At 41.1% G+C, this 13,452-nt stretch overlaps 1 protein-coding gene across 2 annotated transcripts in view; it reads right to left on the bottom strand.

Annotated features, from left to right (window-relative positions):
- The window catches only part of PCSK2 (proprotein convertase subtilisin/kexin type 2), a 318,518-nt gene that overhangs the window by 161,661 nt on the left and 143,405 nt on the right, over nucleotides 1-13,452 (bottom strand). For both annotated transcript variants that reach the window (XM_004376450.2, XM_004376451.1), the window contains 2 exons: nucleotides 2,897-3,010; nucleotides 479-587 (listed from right to left, as the gene is read on the bottom strand). In XM_004376450.2, coding sequence (XP_004376507.1) covers nucleotides 479-587; nucleotides 2,897-3,010 — 223 coding nt within the window. The remainder of the gene's footprint in view (nucleotides 1-478; nucleotides 588-2,896; nucleotides 3,011-13,452) is intronic.

Genomic DNA, 13,452 nt, shown 5'->3' on the forward strand with positions numbered 1-13,452 from the left:
TGTGTCTATTGAGAACTTGAAGTGAGGCTAGAGTGTTGAGGAACTAAAGTTTTAATTTTATTTAATCTTAATCCATTTAAATTTTAGCCACATATGGTTTCGTGGCTACTACATGGGACAGTACACATGTAGAGAAACTGATGGTAAATGTGATAGGTTTAGAAGACACTTGAAAGTAAGGTATAAATAGTGGCCCAATGAAAACTACAGGACAGTAACAGACAACGGATTTCTTTGTTCATTTGCTTAGTTTTTTCTTTATTAATTTAACAAATATTTGTTAAGATCATAATCAAGTTTGAGAGCCACTGATCAGGAGCATGGTAAGGATTTGGCCCCAGAGCAGCATGGCAATATGGCCCAGCATCTGGCCATTTTGTCTCTGATTAGCATCTCCCAATCAATGACTCTTCCATATTCTGATGGCATACAAAGACACACTTGCTTCCAAATGATGTAAGGGCTTCAGGGTACTCACCATCATCCATGATTCCAATGGTGACACCTTTCCCTGTGTAGCCCAGCTCCCAGGCTTCTGCCACATTCAAGTCAAGGCCAGGAGTGCCGTCAGCTTGCCCGGTGTTGATCTGGTACAGGAATTTCCAAGCAGAGACTCTTATTAATTTGGTGTAGTAAAGCAGTGTGTAAAGTGTTTGCTTGACCTGTACTGCAGTGGGGTCCAGCCCAAAGGCCACATCTTCCATGAAACAGTGCTTTTTGGCCACTCCACCCACCTCCTCCAGCATTTCCCTGTATTTTTTTTTAATATAAACAATCGGTGTTTTCTATTTCATGTAAACATGCAAACACAGTTTCAAGCCCTTCCCCCATATCTTACAACTAGATTGATATTTTTAAACTTCTCTTACATAAACATCTTAGAGGTGCCATTGCAAGAAAACCTTCTCAATTTAAAATTAAATGCTCACTTGCATAGCTCTTTGCTTATGCCTCACATTTTGAACTTAGCATGTATTGTCTTGGATTATTCTTATTTGAAGATGATTTCCTCACTAAATAATAATATCTTTTGCAGGAGGGCTCACATCCCGTTTCCCTTTGTAATTTCATCATCACCACACCAAGCCTTGCCCAAAACTATTTGTTGAAATGAGTTAAAGAGATTAGGCTCAGTTTTAGTGCATATTCTAATGAAGAAAAATGAAACTACCCTTTCCGAAAATACAAAAAAAGAAAGGCGGGGGCAGGGGGAGAGGAAGACAGTACATTCCATGTAAATATGTTTACTACATTCTTTTATGCACCTTGTTCTGTGCAAATTTCCTCAAAGATGGGTTGTAAAAAAAATAATGGAGTCAGAGCATTTACTGGCAAAAGCCTGCAGGGACCCTTAGCTGTCATGATACTAGCTAAAACATTGTGTGAATGTCATTAGTGTTCCTTACAGAAATTATGGTTCTCCTTCCAAACACATGTTAAGATTACACCTCCCCACGCTTTGAAGTTAGAATAGCCATGTGACTGGCTTTGGTCAATAAGATGTGAGCTCATGTGCCAATTGTCCCATCCAAGCAGAAGCTTTAAGAATAGTGTACAATTTGCCCCTTTCCCCTGCTGAGGTGTCATGAAAGCAGCTGAGCTGGACCCTCGGTCAGCCTGAGTCCGTGAGGATTTTGAAGCACTGGACATGTCGCATTGAGTGGGAAACAAGCTTTGGTTTTGTTAAGCCACTGAGATTTGGGGGCTGTTTGCTGTTGCAACGAACCTAGCCTATACTGACTAAAAAAAAAGTTGCTGTTGAGTTGATTCTGACTCAGGGCAACCCCATGTGTGTCAGAATAGAAGTGTGCTCCACAGGGTTTTTTTTTTTTTTTTTTTTTTAAGTATTTTATTGTACTTCAGGTGAAGGCTTACAGAACAGATAGTTTCTCATGTAACAGTAACACACATGCTTCCACAGGGTTTTCAATGGCTCATTTTTCAGAAGTAGATAGCCAAGCTTTCCTTCCGAGGCACCACTGGGTGGACTTGAACAGCCAGCTTCTCAGTTAGCAGCCAAATTCATTAACCTTTGGTAGCGCCTGGGAACTTCTGCTCATAATAAGCTCATTCAGAAGTTTCAGAATTCTATGCCCCAAAGCGTAAGACACATTCAAACCCTGAAGCCCCAAGAAGGACAGCGGATGCCTTCTCATAATGTTGCAGTCCATGGGGCCACAATTTAGTTGTCTGTCTTGATCATCCCCTTTTAATCTTAAAAAAAAAGAAAAACTTCATGTTTACTAATTGCAGTCACTTCTTTCCCTTCAATACACCCTGTAATTCAAGTCGGTTTGGACTCACCGGACCCCTTTTAAACCTAACCCAATCAATCCAAATGGATCATGGAAGACAGTTGGCAAGCCAGAAAATATTCAGTCTGGGTTTCAGTGCCTTTAATCTTGCATCAATTAAGCCCATGGAATTGATTTCCTGCCATTATTTTCGGAAGCACTGATAGCTGCTTCTTTGTTGCTTTAGTCTACACTCTCTTTTGCTTGTCCCTTTGTGAGGTCAGCTGACTCATTCTCTGGGGCCTGTGATTACATTATGAACTCCCATTTCTCTGTCTGTTGAGACCCCTGCATCCCTCCTCCCAGGCCCCAGACTTTTTTCTACATGTTATTATAAGTCTTCACTCACACACTGAAGCACTTTTCAGAGTGCTAGAATCTGATCAGCTATTGGTTCTAGTTTTGACCCTGGGAGAACATGACCGTTTAGCAGTTCCCAAAGAAAGTGGCTTAGAGAACAAGATGTTAATCAATACATGTCAGAGAAGGCAGAGAGGGCAGATGTTGGCCAACATCCCACAGCCTAATGAGGAACTAGAAACACTTCTTTTTATGCAAAGTCTTAACATGAGAAACATTAGAAAGGACACAGAGACACTTACCAGATACCACTGCTTTGTAAAAAGGGGATCGTTCATGTTAATGTCGATCTCATTGATGTCTCTATACCCTCGCTTTTTTCGGTCAAATCCTTCCTGTTGCAAGGCCATCTTAACCTGGAATGAAAACACTGGTATGTTATCTGAAAATCAACCCGAATATCTCTCTTCTGGAATTTATTTCTTTATTTGAATGAATTCAGATGTCATTGGTACATCATGTGTTTTTTTTTTTTTCTCAGCATAAGCCAAGTTCATCTCATGTACATGTTCATTTTATGATCAATTTCCAAGAACATTCACATGTGCTTGTGTTGACCAAACTGGCCTTGGTGATGGCTCAAAGTGAGTTTCCCTAAAATAAGAATTGGATGGAGAAAGGCATTCTCAAGGAAGCTAAAGTGGTGAGGGTCACTGAGTGAAATGAAACAACACAGTGGGCTACATCTATGAAGGAAAGGAGACTGGGAGTGGGCTGAGGGAGGGCGAGCAAGAACACTGCGGAGATCACTTTCCTGGAGGCTTCCCAGGCTTTACCTTTGTTGACAGCACTGCACGATCACACTCAGGGATCAGCCAAAAAACTGCCTTGAGGACCTGTAAGTCCTATAGCAAAGCTCTAGAGCGTAAGTGGGGAAGCTTTGAAGAGAAGTGATGGATGGTGTCATCCTTGCAATGACCAGACACTTTATGTTTAGATAGTCAGACAGAATCCCAAACTCTTGGATGGAGATGAAACTTACAAGCTGCGTTAGTTCAGGCAGCCTCCTGGCAACAGCTAGGCTTTGTCTCAATCAGGACACTTTCCCTCGGTGTAATAACTAATGGATTTTCCAATAGCAATGGCTGGTCTCTGAACATTTATGAACTCAAGGACTATACAAAGGTATAAAACGGTGTGTACTGGATGTTTGTTATTATTTTTAAAATTATATTTTGCTGCCCAACATTCATTTCTCCCTTCCCCAAATCTCCCCAATGTATTTACAGGATTGTCTCTTGTTAATTGGGTGTGGTGTTGGTGAGAGTGGAGTTCTGGGCACCTCCCTGCTGTAAGGGAGCTTTCCTCCTGGTGCAGGTAGAGGGTGTCTCAATGGGTATCCCTCTTCTAGGATTTTGAATCTTGGAAAAATGATATAAGGACAGAAGGAAACCTTGCAGGCTCTTTATTATCTCTGAGATTCACTCAGCAGACTCTCCTTGTAAAATATCCTTGTTACAGTTCCTGCTGCCTAACTCTGGAGCTCCCCAAGACTAATCCTTCAGCCCGCCATAGATTGTGAGCCCCTGATATCCTTCCAGTAAGTTATCTTTTGCTTAAGTGATCCAGAATCAATTTCTCTTGCTTGCAATCAAGAATTCTAATTGATATGGGATGAGAGTAGGAAAAGAGGGTCCAAGTCAAGAGTGATGGCGGGAAGGAAAGAATGAAGAGATCTCAGATGTGGCCAACACCCACCCCCCCTCCTTGGTGTCCTGGAATGTGGAGGAGCATTGTGAGAAAGTAGCTCCTCACTTCTTTGTCCTACACTCAGGCACAAGAAGGCCTGGGGCTCATTTGCTAGAAAATTTTTGACTCTATCAGAAACTCTATGCATGTAGAAAAGAAACGTTTAGGTGCGCAGATTTGGTTCTGTGAGCTCTTCAGAGGTATTACAGCAAGGGACTTTCACTGTGGCACAGATTTTTTAAAAAATTTTCCCAAAGAAATAGTGAAACAACTGGGAAAATGGAATAGATGAGTATACAACCAATACCCATTAAGTGGGGGATAAATTATGATTTATAGATTACATATATATGTGTATGCACACACACACACACACACACATGCACACACACACAAGTCCTCTGAGAAGCAAAGACTTTATATTAGAAGAGAAAAATGCAAGAAACTATGATGCAAGTCTGACCCCAAGTGAGGGAGAGAGTGAAGGAAGGTTGAGGAAAAGCTTCCTCCACTGTCCTATATTCTAAGGAAGGTTTGGCAAGGCTGTTGGGGATCCAAAGTCTGCCGTCAGACGAGCCCTGTGTCTCTCAGGGTCGGCCTGCCTGAGTAGCTCCTCGCCCAAGCTCTCACTGCCATGCTGAGTGGCCTGTGGCAGTGGCTCATGGGAAGTGCAGCTTCAGCATCAATGTGGTGATGGATTTCAGAGACCAGCAACTGAGGTCCTTGTTCAACCATGCTCCCTGAATTCAGCAGTCTGTGTGGCATATTCTCATAGCTGCCACAGAATATATGTATATTTATACTATACAGCTACAGTTATCACAATGGCCTGGTACTGGTTCAATGATAGGCACATAGATCAGTGGAACAGAATTGAGAACCCAGATATAAGTCCATCCCACTGATTTTTGAAAACGGGTCAAACTCCATTCAGTAGGGGAAGAAACAACCTCTTTAACAAATGGTGCTGACAAAATTGGATATCCACTTGCAGAAAAATCAAACAGAACCCATGCCTCACACCATACACAAAAATTAACTCAAAATGCACAAAAGACCTAAATGTTAAACCTAAAACTGTAAAGTCCTTGGAAGAAAATAGAGAAAAAACTGCAGGACCTAATCTTTTTAAAAAATAAACTGTCAAACACAACTATAAATGCATGGACAGCAGAAAATAAATTAGATAACTAGAATCTAATAAAAATTATTAAATGATGCAGGAAGCATCAAAAGAAGATGGAAGGAATACAGAGTCATTATACTAAAGAGAATTGGTCAACATTCAACCATTTCAGGAGGTAGCATACGATCAGGAACCAATGGTACTGAAGGAAGAGGTCCAAGCTTCACTGAAGGCACTGGCAAAAAAACAAGACTCCAGGAATTGATGGAATACCAATTGAGATGTTTCAACAAATGGCTGCAGTGCTGGAAGTGCTCACTCATCTATGCCAAGAAATTCGGAAGACAGCTACCTGGCCAACTGACTAGAGGAGATCCATATTTGCGTCTATTCCAAAGAAAGGTGATCCAATAGAATGTGGAAATTATCCAACGGTATCATTAATATCACACTGAAGATAACTGAAAAGCGGTTGCATCACTACATGGACAGGGAACCGCCAGAAATTCAAGCCAGATTCAGAAGAGGACGTGGAACAAGGAATATCATTGCTGATTTCAGATGGATCCTGGCTGAAAGCAGAGAAGGCCAGAAAGATGTTTACCTGTGTTTTATTGACTATGCAAAGGCGTTCAACTCTGTGGATCATAGCAAATTATGGATAACATTGCAAAGAATGGGAATTCCAGAACACTTAATTGTGCTCATGAAGAACCTGTACATAGATCAAGAGGCAGGCATTTGATCAGTATAAGGGGATACTGGGTGGTTTAAAGTTAGGAAAGGTTATGTGTCAGGGTTGTATTCTTTCACCATACTTATTCAATCTGTATCCTGGGCAAATATTCCGAGAAGCTGGACTATATGAAGAACAATGTCGTATCAGGATTGGAGGAAGTCTCACTAACAACCTGTGTTATGCAGATGACACAACCCGGCTTGCTGAAAATGAAGAGGACTTGAAGAACTTACTGATGAAGATCAAAGACCACAGCCCTAGTATGGATTACACCTCAACATAAAGAAAGCAAAAATCCTCACAACTGGACTAATAAGTAACATCATGATAAATGGAGAAAAGATTGAAGTTGTCAAGGATTTCATTTTACTTGGATCTACAATCCACACACATGGAAGCAGCAGTCAAGAAATCAAGAGACACATTGCACTGGGCAAATCTGCTGCAAGAGACATCTTTAAAGTGTTAAAAAATGCAAAAATTTCACCTTAAAGACTAAGGTGCACCTGACCCAAGCCATAGTGTTTTCAATCACCTCATACACATGTGAAAGCTGGACAAAGAATAAGGAAGACTGAAGAAGAATTGACACCTTTGAGTTATGGTGTTGGCGAAGAATATTGAATATACCATGGACTGCAAAAAGAATGAACAAATCTGTCTTGGAAGAAGTACAGCCAGAATACTGCGTAGAAGCAAGGATGGTGAGACTATGTCTTACATACGTTGGCTGTGTTAGGAGGGACCAGTCCCTGGAGAAGGACATCATGCTTGGTAAAGCAGAGAGTCAGAGAAAAAGAGGAAGACCCTCAATGAGGTGGATTGACACAGTGGCTGCAACAATGGGCTCAGCCCAAGCATAGCAATGATTGTGAGGATGGCATAGGACCGGGCAGTATTTTGTTCTGTTGTACATGGAGTAGCTATGACTTGGAACTGACTTGACAGCACCTAACAACAACAACAATAAAAATTAAATACTTATGCTTATCAAAGGTCTTTATCAAAAGAATAAGAAGACAACCTACAGACTGGGAAGAAATATTTGAGAACAACATGTCTGATAAGGGTTTCATCTCCAGAATATATAGAAAATTTCAACAACTCAACAACAAAAAGACATACAACCCAATTAAAATATGGACAAAAGACATGAACAGATATTTCATCAAAGAGGACATTCAAGCAGCCAACAAACACATGAAAAGATGTTCACGATCATCAGCCCCTAGACAGATGCAAATCAAAACTACAGTGAAATATCACCTCACCCCTGCTAAAATGGCACTGATCAAAAAAACAGAAAACAAAAATGCTGGCGAGGATGTGGGGAGATTGGAACCCTTATCCAGTACTGGTGGGATTGTGAAATGGTACAACCACTCTGGAAAACAACATAGCACTTCCTGAAAAAATTAGAAATAGAACTTCCTTATGGTCCAATAATCCCACTCCTAGGTAAATACGTAAGAGACCTAACAGAAGTGACATGAAAGACATATGCACACCTATGTTCATTACAGCATTATTCACAATAGCAAAAAGATGGAAACAACCTAAAAGCCCGTCAATGAATGGATGGATAAATAAAATGTGGTACATATGTACGATGGAATACTGCACAGCTATAAAGAATAATGATGAGTTCTAGAAACATAAATGGATGAATCTGGAGGACATTATGCTGAATGAAATAAGTCAATCACAAAAGGACAAATATTGTATGATCCCACTTTTAAAAAAAGACAAGAATAGGTATACATACAGAAATCAACATTCATTGGTGGTTACCAGGGATAGAAGGGGGAGGGAGGGAGAATCACTCCCCAGATAGTAGTCACTTGTTGTTTTTTTGTGATGGGAAAGGCAATAGCGAATGTGGGTGAGATGTGCACAATTTGACGAAGGTAAATAATGACACTAGGAGGTACACAACAATAAGGGGCATTTTTGGTAATTCTATAACATATACAATTTTGCAACAATAGCAATAATAACCAAAAAACATGTTTGTGGTTACACAGGTAAATATGAATGGGTATATGTGTATAGGAAGGTATATGTGCATATATACTTGGGCATGTATAGGTGTATCTGTAGGCATATGTATATACATGTAAGTGTGTGCTGCATAGATATTCATGTATATAATAAAGCACATAGGGGGCACAGTAACAGATATTTCCTAGACATAACCAAATACCTTGTGAAATTTGTTTATTGAGTTTGAAGGCTTAGGACCATAGTTTTGTGGGACAACTTGGTCAACTGACATAACGTAGTTCATAAAGTTTATGTCCTATATCCTAGTTTGATGAGTTATGCCTGGGGTGTTAAAAGGGTGTGAGTAGCCATCTAAGATACGACTATTGGTCTCTGCTTGCCCAGAGCAAAACAGAAAGAATGAAACCAAAGACTCAAAGAAAAAACCAGTCTATAGGACTAATAGTCTACACAAACAATGGCCTCATCTACCCTGAGAGCAGAAGAACTAGATGATGCCTGGCTACCACTACTGACTGTTCTGACCAGGGTCACAATAGATGGCCCTGGTTAGAATGGGAGTGTGATGGTTAAAATTGTGTGTCAACTTGACTGGGCCATGATTCTCAGTGTTTAAATGTGATCACTCCCATGACTGAATATACTGTGAGTAGCCAGTCAGATGAAAGGGAGTCTCCTTGGGGGTGTGGCCTGCATCTGAATATAAGCAGACGTTCTGGCTTTTTGCTCACTCTGGATCCTGTGGCTGCCTCCTGTCATTTCATCTCCAGTTCTTGGGACTTGAGCTGTCAGCTTATCTGCTGAACTTGGGATTCATCAATCTTCACAGCCTGCAAGCAGAGCCCGGCTCGCTGACCTGCTGATCTTGGGTTTGCCAGCCCCTGCAGCTACGTGAATCAGGAGAAACCTTGTGGTCTTGCCTGCCGATCTTGGAATTTGTCAACCTTCACAGCCTGTGAGCAGGAGCGCTGCTCTCCGACCTGCCAATCTTGGGCTTGCCAGCTTCTGTGGCTGGGTGACTTGCGAGAGGCCTCTATCCTGATCCACGGCCTTGGGACGTTCTAGCCTCTACAATCACGTGAGCTGTTTCCTTGATATAAATCTCTCCCTCTATATATGTTTATACGCTTTACTGGTTTTGCTTCTCTAGAGAACCCAGCCTAAGACAGGGAGAAAAATACAGACCGATTGAGATTAGAGGAACCCATAAGACTATTGCTCTGAGATAACCTTTAAACTCTGAACTGAACCCACTCTTGGAGGTCACCTTTCAGCTAAATAACACTTTGGCTCATGAAATAAACAATATCACCCGTGAGTACTGTGCTCCTTTAAAAAAAAATCAGCCTTATAAAACCAAATGGTCAACAGTTACCCTAAAGCAAAGATGAGAAGAAGGTAAAGGGAGCAGGGAAACTAGATTAATGGAAATGGAACAACCAGAACTGAAATAATGAGAATGTTGACGCATTGTGAAAAATGTAACTAATGTCACTATACAATACGTATAGAAATTATTAAAAGGGAACCGAATTTGCTGGGTAAACTTTCACCAGAAACACAATAAAATATATAAAAAAGAATATATGTATGTTTATACATGTGTCTGTGCGTGCACATGTGATCATTAACATAGAACATTCAAAATGCTGAAGTAAATGCATAGTTCTCAACCTGAAGAGCCATGACATGCCCCTCCTGAAACCTGCTTTTATTACCGAAGCAAGTGTTCAAGCAAGAGTGTCGCTTGAGCTTGGGAAAGAAGGAGACTGAATTTTGCCATGGCATCTTTGCATTTTGGTCCTACAACAAGGTCTTTTATCTGTTCTACTCACTAAAGGGAGGAGGCTTTGATTGGTTTTGATTGAGGGGATCCCCATTATATCGGATTCATTGATGTGAATAATTTCCTTGTGATAGCACCTTTACTTTTCCACTTGCAAGAGCAAGTACCATGTGGAAGTGTTATAGATTGAACTGTGTCTCCCCAAGATATGTGTTGAATTCTTAGCCTTGTGCCTCTGGATGTGTGCCTGTTTGGAAACAAGCTTTTTCTTATGTTATGTTAATGAGGTAATACCAGTGTAGAGCGGATTCTAAACCTACTCCCTTCGGAGTTACAAAAAGACCAGAATAGACACAGAGAGACGCATGGGGAAAAACGGATGCCATGTGAGGATTGTCTACAAGCCAAGGAACAGAGGAATGCCTGGGCTGCCACCAAAGAAGGAATCGACACGGCCAAGACCCTGATTTGGACTTTTAGCCTCCAGAACTGTGAGAACATAAATTTCTGTTCTTTAAAGCCATCCCTTGTGGTCTTTGTGTTACAGCAGCACTAGGTACCTAACACAGGAAGTTGGAAAACCCTCATCTGTAGATTGTTTCCCGGAGCCACATGAGAACAAAAGAAGGCCCACAGCAGATTTCATCTTCTTAAATAACAGCACAAGGAAGGCTATTACAACATCACTCCAAACTCAGCCTAAGAGCCGTCTATTGAAAACGCTGCTTAAATTCATTTCCATAAAATTAATTTCTAATTCCATAATTTTGGTTTTAATGGGAGCCAGCAATGCTTTGGAATGCCGCACTCTCTGGACGCCAGCGCTCCTCTGCAATTTAGCACTGTTGAAGCATGACTGAAGTGTCTGCAATGTTATCATCTTGTGTTCCTAAACAGTAGGGGTCCTCAGACTGGATGAGGCTTTCCCAGTCTATTAGCTTATCGCACAGTCCTCAGGGAAGACCGCAGTTACATTTGCAAGAGAGATGAGAACAGTGTTTTCACAATGACAGCATGTAACCCCATCAGCTGTTTTTATTTTTCTGGGGTTTTGTCAAATCCTAATTTGTATGCATACTTAATTTTTACATAATAGTAATCGTACTATAGATAAAATTGTGTGCTCTTTCTCTACTAGGTGTCTTGCCTTAAGTATTTTAAAATGTCATTACATAGCTGGCATATATTAATTTTTAATTGCTGCCTTAATATTCCATAGATTCACGTACTGTAATTTACCCAATGATTTCCCTCTTCTTGGTCATTTAGCTTGTTTTCTATTATAAATGAAACTGCCATGATCAGAGAGATGAGGGTTGTAAACTATTTTAAAAGACCTCCAGGAAAGATTTCAGTATTACAATTCTACATGTTATAAGCCCTTAATGCCAAAGCTGTATGTCCTCGGGTCTAAACGGTGTTCCTCACACGTAACTAAATCACCACTGACTGTTAATCTCTTTCTCCTCTGTATTGTAACCTTTCACACACCATGTCTTACATTAACACTTAGATTTGGCACCAAGGGCATGTGTGTAACTTAATAACAGCTTCTTCTCCTTCTCAAAAAAGAACGTACAGGTAACTTTGATATTTATTTTTAGACTACTTCTCCATATTGGTCAATTCACCTAAACATTAATACAAATAAAATAAGAAAGCAGGAGTTTTGTTATTGGCTATTATGCTATTAAAAACAAACATGGATATTCTACAATTCTGGTTCTACTTTTAAACCTTAATTTGCCATAATGTGTACACATTTCACCCAAGTAATTCCACCCCCTTCCCCTCCCAGTCTCTCTCCTCAGTTAAGAATTTCTTAGCCAACAATGTTTATTGTACACCTACACGGTGCCAGTTGCAGTGTCTACAAGGATGATGCACACACCATCCTGCACATTTGCATACCATTTATAGTTAACAAGGAACTTTCACTACATTTAATCTTCCCAGCAAAAACTGCTGGGTGGGTTTTGTTAGAGATGAGAAAATGGAATTCAGAGGCCATTGTCCAACAGTTCAAACTATGGTGGAGTCACGCAGGTTGTCCGATTCTAAATGCTGTGAACTTTCTTCCAAACTGCATTGACTCTTCCTTAAGATTCTGGGACAGCTTAACCATGGATGTGATGCTTGAGGGACCTGGGCCATGATCACTTCCCCTCCGGACTGTTAATTAAATACTTGTGATTAGGATTAGCTGTGCTGGGCAGTGGTTAAGAGCTTGGCTGCTAACCAAAAGGTCAGCAGTTCAAATCCACCAGTTGCTCCTTGGAAACTCTGTGGGGCAGTTCCACTCTCTCCTATAGTGTCACTATAAGTCAGAATCGACTCAATGGCAATAGTTTTTTTGTTTGTTTGTGGTGCTGGGCAGGGGAGGCGAGGAGAAAGGGAATCAAGAGGGGACAACCTGCCTCACAGGTAATGAGGAGTAGCTTTGCTGGAAGTGAGTATGAGAAAAGAAACATAAAACACCAAATTAACCTATTACTGGAAAAATGGAAGTTTGTGAATGTGTGATGCCATTGATTGTGCCACACCATCATGTTCTGTAGCACTAAGAGTTAAAATATGTCACAATACCCTTTTCATTTATAAACTTTATTTCATACTTAAAGAGCTCTTTTAGTTTTATTTCGACAGATTTCTTTTACCATATGTGAAACCAGTCCAAGGAGACTAAGATCACCCACCTCTGATGCCAAATTGTGTGGTGGGTAACAAATCCCACTCCACTCCAACTGCATACTGTGGAAATCTCAGCTTCCCTTCCCTGTTCAGTTCAGACCTCAGCTTTCGATGCAGCCGTTCTCTCTCTCATCCCCAGCCACTTGGGTCTGGGTTAGTGGATACTGGCTGCAAGCTCAGCAGTCCACATGACTCTCCCCACTTTAGACCAGCTGGCCCCAAATTTGGGTTTTTCCTGTAACCTCTCAGGATACCAGCTGCAAGCCCTGGAGACTATGTGATTCCTCTACTTCAGACCTGCTAGCTCCCCCTGCTCTTTTGGGTGCAAATAATTTGCTGGAGCAACTCAGAATTCACAAAGAGGATACCGTACCTGTGATAATAGCTGTAATATACCCCCCCCAAAAAAAACCCCAAAAAACAGAAACAAAAATTAAAATCTGTTGCTGTTGTTGATATCGACTCATAGCGACCCTATAGCAAAAGAGGATACAAGTAAAGAGATGCATAGGGTGAGGTCTGGGAGGGATCACAGTGTAGAGCTTCCATGTCCCCAAGGGATGTGTATCCTCTTCTGTCCATAGTCACCAACCAGTAAGCTCTGTCTAAGCCTCAGGGTTCAGAGCTTTTATCAGCCTTACCACATGGCCATGATAGATTACATCATGCATCATAAAGCTTAGTCAACACTGGGCCCCCAAGTGGTCCCTTTTGTTCTGTTCAGCCCTCATTCACTAGCCTTAGGTGTAGTCTGGCTCTCAGG

This window comes from Trichechus manatus, unplaced genomic scaffold (assembly GCF_000243295.1).
Source record: "Trichechus manatus latirostris isolate Lorelei unplaced genomic scaffold, TriManLat1.0 scaffold00042, whole genome shotgun sequence".
NCBI lineage: Eukaryota > Metazoa > Chordata > Mammalia > Sirenia > Trichechidae > Trichechus > Trichechus manatus.